The 13,430-nt window shown below is 34.1% G+C and overlaps 2 protein-coding genes across 4 annotated transcripts; both read left to right on the top strand.

Annotated features, from left to right (window-relative positions):
* The first annotated feature begins 332 nt into the window (after positions 1-332).
* LOC143538856 (uncharacterized) lies at positions 333-3,254 on the top strand. 2 transcript variants are annotated; one of them, XM_077032311.1, is made up of 9 exons: positions 333-514; positions 1,021-1,123; positions 1,193-1,287; positions 1,367-1,492; positions 1,574-1,694; positions 1,773-1,857; positions 1,945-2,058; positions 2,139-2,178; positions 2,908-3,254. In XM_077032311.1, exons 1-9 carry the CDS (start codon positions 335-337, stop codon positions 3,058-3,060), a joined length of 1,017 nt encoding a protein of 338 aa, XP_076888426.1. In that variant the 5' UTR covers positions 333-334; the 3' UTR covers positions 3,061-3,254. The 2 variants fall into 2 exon arrangements, with proteins under 2 accessions (XP_076888426.1, XP_076888425.1); XM_077032310.1 differs by having other exon boundaries at positions 1,021-1,287.
* A 2,741-nt stretch (positions 3,255-5,995) lies between these two features.
* Positions 5,996-9,014, top strand: LOC143538886 (uncharacterized). Of its 2 annotated transcripts, none has more exons than XM_077032333.1 (8): positions 5,996-6,350; positions 6,532-6,613; positions 6,953-7,028; positions 7,339-7,419; positions 7,506-7,642; positions 7,714-7,963; positions 8,101-8,164; positions 8,232-9,014. In XM_077032333.1, exons 1-8 carry the CDS (start codon positions 6,098-6,100, stop codon positions 8,834-8,836), a joined length of 1,548 nt encoding a protein of 515 aa, XP_076888448.1. In that variant the 5' UTR covers positions 5,996-6,097; the 3' UTR covers positions 8,837-9,014. The 2 variants fall into 2 exon arrangements, with proteins under 2 accessions (XP_076888448.1, XP_076888447.1); XM_077032332.1 differs by having other exon boundaries at positions 5,996-6,362.
* The last annotated feature ends 4,416 nt before the right edge of the window (positions 9,015-13,430 follow it).

The raw sequence follows: 13,430 nt of genomic DNA, 5'->3' as shown, positions 1-13,430 counted from the left end.
GTCTTTTTTATTTATCATTGTGTTTTTTTGTTTATTTACGTAATTATATTTTTTTAAAAATTTTCAATTTTTTTTAAACTCAAAAGATTTTGTTTAAAATGTTTTTTATATAATTATAAATCCTTTTAACACCTTTCATTTTTCCCCCCTTCACATTTTAACTTTTACCATAGTTAATAATCCGTTAAAAATACAGTATATCACCACACAAACAAACAAACAAACAAACAAACACCCCGTTTTACCACCCAAGTCAACTAATAATATCTTAGCCGCAGCAGCAATCGGTTATCACGGAAAGGAGAATCTACAACCACCACCACTCGAATCCAGCATGGGCGACGATCAAGATCCGCAGAAGCTGAAGAGGATTGCAGCCGCAGCCGCAGCCTACGACTACGACAACGATCCTCGCTGGGCCGATTACTGGTCCAATGTCCTCATCCCTCCTCACATGGCCTCTCGCTCCGATGTCATCACTCACTTCAAACGCAAATTCTACCAACGCTTCATCGTCCGTACTCTTCCTTTACCCTTTGCCCTTACTTTTAGTATTAATTTCATTCAACTTAGGGTTTTACTTTCAAATCTAATGCGGAATTTTAATATCATGCCGAATTTATATATATAGCACTTTAACACTAACAATTCGGGATATTCTCCTTATGTTAATAAATTAGCCTTTTGCAACACTAACAAATGTAGCAAGTAAGAATAGATTAAGACTCGAAACACCAACATTAAACACTCAAAAGTTGAAAATTAAGACTTAAAACACGGATATCGAGAATATCTGTCAAATATCAGTCAACCGGTACCGACATTTTAACCGATATTTCATATGAGGGCCAATAACCGAGATACCACCGAGATTGACTGCATAGTTTCAAATTTGAATCTTATTTATTTAGCATCAGGAAGAACAAGTTAGGATTTTTGCTGAATTGAGGAAAGATGGTTAAATTTAATCAAGTGACTATGTATCAATGTGTCTTTTCATTGTGTCTTGGATATATACAGGATCCTGATCTTGTTGTGGAACCAATGACTACGAATACTTCCTCACCGCCTACAAGATCATCCACATCGTCTGCAAGCGAACATAGGCCACCTGCAACTTCAGGTATAAATATTGGATTCTTGAGTACTACAAATATTCATTTAGTAATTAAATGTGATGGGATCATTGTAGGGTCCTCTACAAGGTCCACAGGGGCATCACCGACTCCAAGTTCGACTCCTCTGCGCTGGGACCGACAAACGATTCAGTTTTCTGTCAATGCTTGGGTAATGCATCATTGCATTTAATCCATTTTTTAATATATAATTTTGAAGTTTAGAGTTTTAAATATGTATGTTTCTGCAGGTTCTTGTTGTGGCTGTGCTTGCAATGTTCCCACTCGTTCCTAAAAGCCTTTCTAACAGGGCGTATCGACTATCGTTTATGGGGACTGCATGCTCCTCACTATATTCACTATACTCTCTTTATGGGGTAATGTTTTCAGCTCATAAAAATCTTTTTTTTATCCATGTGATTTTTTGATGGTATAATATTAATGTCATTCATTTGCAGAAACCAAGAGCATGGAATATGCAAGAAGTGCAAGTTTGGCTTCAATCAGTAATCGCAACAAAGGACTTCATCTATTTCATTTACTGCCTCACTTTTGTCACCTCAAATCTTCGCCTTACATGTTAGTTGCTTCTAAGGTTTCATACATACTTGCACATTATTATTTTTGTTACTAATTTCGATATTAATTCTTTTGCAGTTGCTTTACTGCCGATTGTATGCCGAAGCCTAGAACACACTGCAAAATTCACTAGGCGGAATTTTGGTCGTTCTTCCTTGTATAGGTAAATATTATCTACATTATCTTTGTTGTAAAACAATGTGATCATATAAATGATGTTATAATTGTATTTTATTTATTTTTTATTCAGGAAATACTTCGAAGAGGTATGCGTTTGGGTGGAATCAAACACGACGACACTCGGCATACTGTCTTCACAATCTGAGATTGGAGTTGGCTTTCTTTTGATTGTCTCTCTTTTATCGTAAGCTATCGTGCTTTTATAATTTAAAACAAAATTGTTAATGTAACCGGCTGTTTTGAATTTATTATTTGTAAATGCAGGTGGCAGCGTAACATAGTACAAACTTTCATGTATTGGCAGGTTAGTACATTCGTCTAATTAGTTGAGTTAAAGCAGTTAAAACAGTAGGGTAAATTACAGGTTTCGTCTTTTAACTTCAACGGTACAAAAAACATTTGTAAAGCCCATACGTTGTCACACTTTTGTAATTTGTAAAGATAATTGTAAAAATCACACATATTGTTCTTTAGTTGTAAGGGCAAAATGGCCATTTTTGTAAAAACTAACTGAAAAGGCTAACATTAGTTAATGGGAAGGATGAAAAGGTTGACAAAACTGACCGTTTTCTCTTACAACTAAAGAAAAGAATTGTAAAAATCACGCATTTTGTTCTTTAGTTGTAAGGGCAAAATGGTCAGTTTTACAAAAACGAACAGAATATTGGGAATGGCGGAAAGTTTGACGAAACTAACAATTTGCCCCTACAACTAAATAGAATTGTAAAAATCACACATTTTTTTGTTATAGTTGTGAGGTAAAATGGTTATTTATAAAAAACCAACATAAAGGGTTAATATAGGGAAAAGGACGAAACTTTTTGACAAAAATGACCATTTGGCTTTACAACTAAAGAAAAGAATTGTGAAAATTACACAAATTTAAAAACAAACTCACGGAAAAAGTTAAGATTAGTTTGTGGAAATGACGAAAGGTGTGACAACATAGAGGACGAAAACTGTAATTTTCCCAAAATAAAGTAAATACAAGAAGTGACATGTATTAACTAAAGCATAAATTATTTTGTGGCAGTTATTGAAGCTCATGTATCATGCACCTGTTACCGCTGGTTACCATCAAAGTGTGTGGTCTAAAATTGGGAGGGTGGCTAATCCAGCCATCAACCAATATGCTCCATTTCTTAATTCACCCATCTCGGCCATACAACGGTGGTGGTTCAGGTAGTGATGGTGTTTTCATGGATAATAAACGACGAGAATAAGGATTGATATAGAACTTAATGATATGTGTACTGTAAGTTAAATTTAATCTTAACTTGATTGTCTTCAATGGTGGGGATGGTCTCTTTGATGACTTCATACGGTTTCAAGTTCTTAATCTGGAGATTTATTTGATGTTTTGTTGTTTGAGCTTTACAAGAGTATGAAGGTGTCATGAACATTAAAATACAATTCCAAAATTAACTTTAGTAGCAAATGCATTCTGCTGCACTTTTCGAAATATGATTGGTCGGACAACATCACATGTTGCAGCACAGATTTGGTCAATCAAATCGCCCTGTGACCAAGTGTTGTAGCAACACTGCATTACTAACTGCGCGCTCAGTTACGCGACTGCTAGTGATGATATGTTATAGCCAAATGCATTTAATTCTGTCCACTAAGATGAATATTGATTATTGAATATTGCATTTCCCATCCACAAACTTTTACTCCAAATGACCAATTTACAGGCAGTGAAACACAAAGCATTTTCAGTGAATTAAATTTGATAATGATTTATGTTGAAGTGCAGCATAGTAGTATAGTACCATAATACTTTTCAACAGCACTATCATTTATATGAATTCTGGATTAAGCCAATGAGTCTAATGACCAGATAGTCAGCTAACTTGTCGGCAAAATCAGAAAAATGAGTCGGATGACTTGAATTATGGATAAAAACACTGTTATTAACTTCTTGGCAAAATCAAAACCGATTGTCAACCAGAAGGGGTGGGGGGCATGTTGGCGTTGTGGACTACGCTTGGTTTTACACTTGTTTTTTGAGTTAGTTAGTTAATGTCCCACTGCCTACGTGGCACCGTGGCAGTGTGGCAGTTACGTGACATTACTACTTTGATTAACTAACCTCTCCACAACACTTAGTCTAACAACTTCAATTTGGTTATAAAGAGCAAGAATGCAACAAAAGTTCACGGTCTAAACTTTGAAGTTCAATTAATTAGCACTAGTAACATTCACTTTGACCATTCCAACGAGACTTTCTACTCTTTATCGCCCGTTTCACATCTTAACCTAACAAACACATAAGCTTTCTATCGTTAATTAAGTGACAACACTTTACTTGAGCACAAATGCTACATGTGCCACTCATCATTGATGGATCGTTTCAAGTGGCAGACCCGCTATGATAAAATTAAAGTCGGTATTCAAAGCCCGTGCCTTACTAATCTTACCCCTAGACAACTAGTAGGGGTGCAAACAAGCCGAGCTGCTCATGAGCTACTTGAGATCGGCTCGTTAAAAAACTCGATTGAGCCGAGCTTAATCGAGCCCGAGCCCAAGCCTAAAAGTGAGCTTGTTTAATAAACCAGCCCGAGCCCGAGCTTCACCTAAACGAGCCTGTCGTTTATATAATTTTTTAAATATTTATTTAATAATTATTAATTGATATATATTATGTTATGAAAAAATAACTAAATAATATATGTTATTTTATACATAAAATTATAATAGAAAAAAATATATAAAAATAATTATAATTATATAAAACATAATTGATAAACAATAAACGAGCCGAGCTCGAGGTTGAAAATCTACTCATGAGCCGAGCTCGAGCTTTAAAAATAGAGCTCGAAACGAGCTGAGCTCAAGCTCGAGCTCTGTGTAAGTTAATCGAGCCAAGCTTGATCCTAGTCGAGCACACTCATTTGCACCCTAGCAGCTAGGCTAGATGACTAGTCTTGCTTCAAAATTATCCAAACCTCTTAAAACTTTTAACTCACCTTCAAATTTTTGACCTATTTCAATAAATAAATAAATACCATTAAATTAAAAAAAAATGAATATCCTAATAATAATAATAATAATAATAATAATAATAATAACAACAACCCAATGAGGTGAGCTAAGCTTTTGGCGAATTGAACCATCAAATCTCAGTCGTACGGCCAATAACATCTAAAACCACCCAGTCAATTGTATTTAGCTCCGTTGATTCCTGTTGACACCCAAATGACCTTTCGTTCATCTTTACTCCTCGACTAACCATACCAAGATCCCAACTCTTTTACCCCCAATTCAGGTAAACCCTTGTTTCTTCTTGATTCAATTATTATTATTAAGAAACCCCGAAACGTGATAACGATTCGACCGATTATTGGTTCATTAGTTGTGTTTCCAGCTGCATTTGTCTGATTAGTTATTAATTAGATGGGAATTAAGTGGATTTCAGCTGTGCCGTGAATGTTTATGAGTTTTTACCGAAACCCTAATTTTTAATTTGGGTTTTTAGTGTTAGGGTTATGGTTAGGATTATGCTAGGAGCTGATTGTGTAATGGGTTTTTGATGGGAGTTTAGATGTTTAATTGCATGTATGTGATTAATTTGTAAAGAGCTTGCAGCTGCAAATTGGTATAATATAATAAATATTTGGTTATTTACATTTTGTTCTAGAATCTAGATTTCATGCTAAATTATTTGTTTTTATGTACAAAAAGTAGCGATTATCGTATTGTTATAGCTGGTTTACGGTATCTTTTACGAGAATTGAACAAAATGAATCAGTTGCTCGACGTTTGATGTTATTTGTTGAAAAAAAATGGAAAATTTGCCCGCATTAGTGTATGTTTTTCAAGTTAGGTTTGGGTTTATGCCAGAAGCTGATTGTATATTGTGGTCTTGATAGGAATATAGATGTTTAATTGCATGTATGTGTTTAATTTGTAAAGATTTTGTGGCTGCAGTTGGTTCTGATTTTTGTTATGTAGATATGTGAAATTGTCTGTTACAGGTTTATCTAGAATTTAGATTTCATGCCAAGCTTGTTTTTTTTATAAAAAAAGTAGTAATTATCATATTGTTACAACTGTTACCGTATCTTTTACGAGAATTGAACGAAAGGAATCTGTTGCAGGACATTTGATTACAAAAAATGGAAAATTTGCCTGATTTGAAAAAGGATGAGGAGGACTTTATTAAACTTTCAGAATCTAATAGTCCCGGGGGTGAGAGTGTAAATGGAAACAATGGTAATAGTATGCCGAGTGAAGCTGAAAGTCAACCTAGTGATGATGGTGTTACGGAAGGTCAACTTAATGGGGAGGTCTTGGTTATTGACAAAGTTGAACATGCTGAAGCTACATTAGCAGATAATAAGGAACATGATTTAACTCTTAGTGTTGAAGTAAACGAGTCTGCAGTTATAGAGAATAGAGTTTCAGTGGTTGCTGAGAACGGTTCATCGGTTCAAGATGGAATTCTTAAGAGAAATGGAAGTCCAGGTGGCATTCGTGAGATTGATGGTATATTTAACTGCTTTTTCGACGTCTTTTTATGTATTTCTGTTAACTTTACTTGGTATTATGGTAAATTATAATTATATATTTTCTTTCTTTGGTCCATACGTGCATGGATCTAATTCCTTGCAGTATGTTAGTAAGTTTCCTAATATGTTTTCACTTGCAATGCTAGCCGTTTCTGGTATTAAAAGACCCCGAATAACTGTTGATGAACAGCAAGCTTCAGTCCATATCATTTATAATTCTATAACGAGGTATAAAGGAAAACATTATTATTTAACACTTTCTGTTATTTCTGTTTAGATGTTTAGTTTTCAACTCCTCTGTATTTTCATTTTCTCAAAATTTTAAGAATCTATTGTTTTTTTATCCCTTCGTTTTCTTCCATATATTTATATAATTATCTTTATCATTGTTTGAGGTGAAAGGGACACCTGAGTAGGAACAGATTGAGTAATGATATGCGAATGCATATTTTTGTCTTTTCTTTTCATGTTTTTTGTTTATGACCTAGTTAATACCCTCTTAAGAGGCGTATGGTTCCAAGTTTTTGTTTTTCATATAAGCTCTAACCGGATATCTTTGTGTATTAGAGAGAGTAAACGGAAGCTTGAGGAGTTATTACAAAAGTGGTCTGAATGGCATGCTAAACATATTTCTTCATCTGGTGTAAGCTTGTTTTTTAGTTATATTCCATTATCAAAGTTTATAAATCTTGTAAATAATTGTAAACTTACCTTAGGATGCCATAATTTATTGTTTCTTTACCAATCAAGTGCATGAATTTGTATTAATTTTCTTTCAATTAAAAGGTTAATTTAGTTTTTTTTTTCAAGGGTATTAATTTCTGTTACTTGACTTACTTCATAGATGCTTGAATTACACACATCATTTTCTGACTTGTATAAAGTATTGGTTTTCAGTAGGCATTTACTAAGATTCAACGTTGCTAAAATTTTTGAATTTCTTTACTGTTCAGGATTCAAAGGTTGAGCTAGTGTCTGGTGAAGGGACATATTATCCTGCTCTTAGTATTGGTTTGGACAAATCTTCTTCGGTGGTATATTTATCCTTTTTTTTTAAATTCTTTTACTGATCATTCGCTTTTATTTGATACTGAATGTTACTTTTATTTGTTTTATGTAGTCATTCTGGATGGATGGTCAAACTAGTAATTTTCAAAGCAAGGAAGTTATAACTTTAGATAGCAATTCAATCCCGCTTTATGATCGTGGGTATTCTTTCGGCTTAACATCAACAGAAGGCCCGAGTAATCTAGAGGGGTATGCAATTATATTCTTTTAAGTGCTTCATTGTTCTATGTGCTCACGGTGGTCTCGTTTCTTGTAATTAGAGGATTGGAAATAATAGATGGTTCTCGCTGCTTTAATTGTGGTTCATACAACCATGCGCTAAAAGAATGCCTAAAGCCTCGTGATAATGCTGCTGTTAATAACGCTCGTAAACAACACAAAGCTAAACGTAACCAGAATTCAATTTCGCGTAACCCGACCCGATACTATCAAGACACTCCTGGAGGAAAATTTGATGGTTTAAGGCCTGGTTCTTTAGACCCAGAAACAAGAAAACTTCTTGGTCTCGGGGTAAGAAAAAATTCGGTTTTTCGATTATTATATTACCCTTTTGACATTGTCATTAACATTGTTATTGTTGTTATTATTATTATTATTATTGTTATTATTGTTATTATTATTATCATTAATATTATTATGTTATTTAGGAGTTGGATCCACCTCCATGGCTTAACCGAATGCGTGAGATCGGTTACCCACCAGGATATTTAGGTAAACGATTAACGTTTTGCAAAACTATTTTTGTAAATTTGTTTAAAACCTTGTTTTAAAACTGCAGATGCAGAAGGCGATGATCAGCCATCCGGGATTGAGATATTTGGTGATGAGGTGGCGCCGGTGGTTAAGCAAGAAACTGAGGATGGTGAAATTCTTGATATGGATATATCACCACCTCATGGTGGCGAAGAGCCGCCAAAGCCCGAACCAGAACTGCCCAAGAAAATGAGCGTTCAGTTTCCAGGAGTAAACGCCCCGATTCCTGAGAATGCTGACGAGTGGCGGTGGGCAGCACGGGCTTGGAAGTTCGATCAACCTAAAAGTAGATCATCAAACAATCGATTCAACAATTCAACAGAATCTTTTACATCTAGTAGACATCATCATCATTATTCTTCTGAAGAATGGTGGGGCCGTGATAACCGTGATTATAGAGACGATGGACCGCCCGGGGTTGATCACCCGGTTGGCGGGTCCTTGCCGTCTAGCTTCTCCCCTAGGTACCCTGGCTATGACTCTCGAGGCTCGAGTTATGGTAGACGAAGCCCGTTGGTGTGTGAAACGGGTTCGAGTCACGATGATGATAGGTGGAACCCTTACTCGTCTGACTATTTGTCTCACCGGAAGGATCGAAACGAAGACCGCCATCACCGTAGTAGGAGGTGAGTTTAAATGAAGTGTACATGGGGTAGGTGATGAGATCAGTGGGATAGCAAAAGATGCCTGTGCTTTTGTTAGTTTAGTCTCGGTCCCGGTATATTTACGACTATACCCTTTTGGTTTATGTTTTGGTCAACGGTTGTTATTTGTACTTTTATAGACTCGGTGTCGGGTTATATGTTGTAAACCGCGTGGTATTTAGTGGGATTAATTATCCTGGTTTCTTTTAACAACATTGTCATTTGAATGTATGCACAACCTTAGAATCATGCCTTCGAAGTCAACATGGTGCCCCATTGACCCACAAGTAGCTGGCGACCTTATAGTAACCAAGTTGTTATCGAACAGTAGCAAGTTGCTTACTTGCTACTTAAGTTTGGTAACTTCTGAATACTATTTTTCTGCGATCTTTAGTCATTCATGTTGTTCTAAGGTGTTGCTCATGGGACCCTACAAGAGGCCAACCCCTTGATCTAGCTAAGGTGTTGCCCCAGGCTTGCCAACGCTCGAGCTTGAGCTTAAGCTTGGTACATTTTTGAGATTTTTTTAAAAGCTTGAGGTTGGCTTGCGGGGCGTTTTTTTCAAGTTCTAGCTCTAGTCATTTATTATTTATTAATTATACATGCTAGATTAGTTTTAAATATTATAATGTAAAAAATTTAGAGCCGAAGGTAGTAAGCTTGGCTTGAGCTTAATTATGATACACCCTTCCAATGACATGATCGGGGATAGGAGTCCATAGAGATGCACCCATGATATTTTGACTACGGAAATTAAATATATATTTTTGATTATATGCATTATAAGCTTAATTTCATCATTATATTTCATCCTCGTATAAAATCTTATAATCTAGTAAAAAACTATCACTAATATTTCAATCTTAATTTGACACTTAAACTAACTGTAAACCCGACTTTCAGATTGTTTTTCTTAATTGTATTGAGAGCTTAATCACCATCAACTTACATATCTGAAAGCTTTACTTGAGGCATCACAACACCGCAAATTAGTATTTGTGATGTAAATCATCATATATCAACAATATGTGCAAATTCCAACTCAAAAACAACAAAAATCGAAACTGAAAATGAGAATGGCGCATGCTACACCGGGTTGAGTGCAACCTACACTGACTTGCATATTTGGCGTATTATTCAGCGTAGAATTAGCCGTCTTGAGTGTGGACACCCTCGCAAAAGCGTACCACATACGCATGGGTGTAGAGTATGCATCATACGACACCAAAACTCATTTTTTTTTATTTAATTTCCTATTTAAAACCCACACAACCCATTAACACTTCTAAATTCAACGTTTTACTTTGCATGCCACTATCAAGTTCCAACTACGTATTTAGTAATATATTCAAATTACTTGATTCGCCAATCATAAATGGCCAAAACTCAATATTTAACTTGCTATTCCAATTTTTATCCAACACTTTGTATACATAACTTTGTTCTTTATATTTGCAAATGTTGCAAGTTTACAACATGTACAACAACAATAACAAATAAAAACAACAAAACTAACCATATTATATATAAGCAAAACTACAATGGTGTTTAAAAGAAATAAGTAGATCATATGACAATTTGAAACCTCAAAGGCGACATAGTGGTTACAAATCAACATACTTGTCACAATCAATAACCAATTGGGTTAAAGACATGAACTAACAACCGTATCTCCCCTCAACAATAATGGTCTTCTACTTCAGTATTTATCAAAGTACTGATTAATCATTTTCTTAGAGGATTAAACTACTTCAACAACTCTGGAAATCTACAATCAAGATAATCACACTATTAGCATATTAATTATATGACATACATCATAGTTTTTATTCATGTCCATATTCATAAATGTAATAACGCAATTTGTATTGAAATTCATACTCCCCCTTAAGTCCATCTAAGTACTTGCAACGTAATTAACTATATAAATAGGTCAACTTTGTCATAAAGTCTTATTAATCAACTTTATAGGCAATTCCACACAAGAGCTAAATTACAGTATATATACCACATATCTCTCTCTCTCTCTCTCTCTCTCTCTCTCTCTCTCTCTCTCACACACACAAAATATAGACACATGTTCAATTGTTCATTAGGGAACCGCAAACAATTGAAAAACCGAATCGTTGATAAACGAACTCTGATTAAACTCATTCCCGCGCCTTTAGATCGGCCGGCTCGTTAAAACTTAAACCTATATATATATAAGGGAAAGTTATCGTACAAATGAAATTAACGTGCTAAACATGAGAATCAAGTAGAGTAATTATGTAATTACATCATAGAGTAATTACGTAATTACTCTATGATGTAATTACATAATTACTTTACTTGTATATATAATTACTTTACTTGATTCTCACGTTTAGCACGCTAATTTCATTTGTATTTGATCTAAACCCTATATATATATATATATAGGGGAGGGATCTTTTGAGAACCATGTTGAGTTGTAAGAACTTAAGAACTCCATTCTAGGCTACACATTTAATTAGGTGGATTGAAATATGTGGTTGAGATTAAATCTGACAAAAAAGTCAAAGTAGGAGAGAGAATAAGGATGTAAGTGGTTACACTAACTTTTACGTCCGTTACATATATGTAAAATGTCGGCTCGGTGTGTAAAAAATTCTGTAATTTTTTTACGTGTATGTAACTTACATATATTACGCATGTGTAAAAAAAAATTCGAAAAAAAAATCGTTACACTGAGTTCTTTCGAGTTCTTAAAACTCAAAGGGGTTCTCATTTGAAATCTCGCACACACACACACACACACACACACACACACACACACACACACACACATATATGCTAAGTATAAAATGAAAACCCACTTGAGTTGTGAAAACTCTAGAAACTCATTCTCAACCACATGTTTTTAATTAATGTTTAAATCTTGTGGTCCACAATTAAAGTGAATAAAAAATATAAATATAAATATAACTTTTTCTCTCTCCTGAAAACATATATAAAAATTAGTAAAAAAATGTTAAAAAATAGCAAAACATTTGTTTTTGATGTTTCGATGTTTTGTATTAAATGTTACAATATATATTTATATATATATAGGGTAAGGTTAAAATGAAAACTCACTTGAGTTGTAAACATCCGCGAAAACCCTATGTAACATCGTTTTCACAATTAAAGTGAATAAAAAATATTAATATAAATATAACTTTTTCTCTCTCCTGAAAACATATATAAAAATTAGTAAAAAAATGTTAAAAAATAGCAAAACATTTGTTTTTGATGTTTCGATGTTTTGTATTAAATGTTACAATATATATTACATGTAACAAAAAAAAAACGATGTTACATAGGGTTTTCGCGGATGTTCACAACTCAAGTGAGTTTTCATTTTAACCTTACCATATATATATATATATATATATATATATATATATATATATATATATATATATATGCGTGTGTGTGTAGGGGTAGGATAATGTACAAACAGGTGACATTTCGTAAATATAACATGATTAAAATTACGCTATAGTTATAAGCTACATAAAAAATGTAGTGCATCATGTTTTCAAATTGTAATTTCAAAGGAAGTTTGAAATTTGATTTAGAGCTGATATGATAGTTTGTGAATATGTGGTGTTATGGATGTTCTAGATGATGATATATTGTATCTTCGTTTTCTCTATTATGATCTTTTCTGATATGATATATTCTATAACTAGAGGGATAGTTAGAAAGAATTTTATAGAAGATAAATGCCCAAAGTAAATTGTCGGTAGGCTGGTGGTATACACCATAGAAGGTCATTAGGGTTGTTGAGGTGGCGCCCATATGACCTTTGGAGCAGACACCATTTCCCTGTCACTAGTGAAGGGATGCAAATGACCATCATCACACTGGTCATTCTTCCAATAAAGCCAATCAGTTTTTTTTAAAATTTTTTTTTATCAGTTTTGTACAAATAAATGGAATGATTAAGAATAATTAAGACCTGTAGAGGGGTTAAATAATGAAAAAAGGCTTAAGTGGCATTAACACAACGATATAAAATGGTGTATAATACATTAAAACCCAAAACCTTAGATTTAACATGGAATATTCAACAAAGGGTTTAATATGAAAAACATGTAAAAACAAGGTTCACTACAAAAAAAATAATTATTTCTCTTGTAGTCATTTAGGGTTCCTATATCTCAGTGTCTCTTTTTAAACCTGTGACTCCATCAACCTTCACTTCTTCCCAGTGTTTTAAAAACCGGTTTAAACCGGCCGGTTGAACTGGTTAAACCGGATTTCACATATCAGGCCGGTATTTTGAGGCCGATATTTTTGCCCGGTTTGCTAAAACATCGTACCGGCGGTTTTTTCTTAAAATACCGGTTTTTACCAGCAAACCGGTTTTATGTCCAAGAAATTTTTGACATTTGCGGCCCATATTTTATCAAAATTACTTTTAACCCAACAATTAATATTCAAGCGTGTAAACTTTAGGACTGTTTTTTGAAAATTGAGTGCTTTTGTATTATTTTTTTAATATGGATTAACTTTTGGATTATTTTTTGTTATGAAATCATTTACTTTTGGGTTATTTTTGGAGTTAAAGTTGT

Source organism: Bidens hawaiensis, unplaced genomic scaffold (genome assembly GCF_021521415.1).
Source record: "Bidens hawaiensis isolate Kalapana, Puna unplaced genomic scaffold, B.hawaiensis_p1.1 tig00011744_1, whole genome shotgun sequence".
Lineage (NCBI taxonomy): Eukaryota > Viridiplantae > Streptophyta > Magnoliopsida > Asterales > Asteraceae > Bidens > Bidens hawaiensis.
This window is presented reverse-complemented; position numbering and strand designations above follow the sequence as displayed.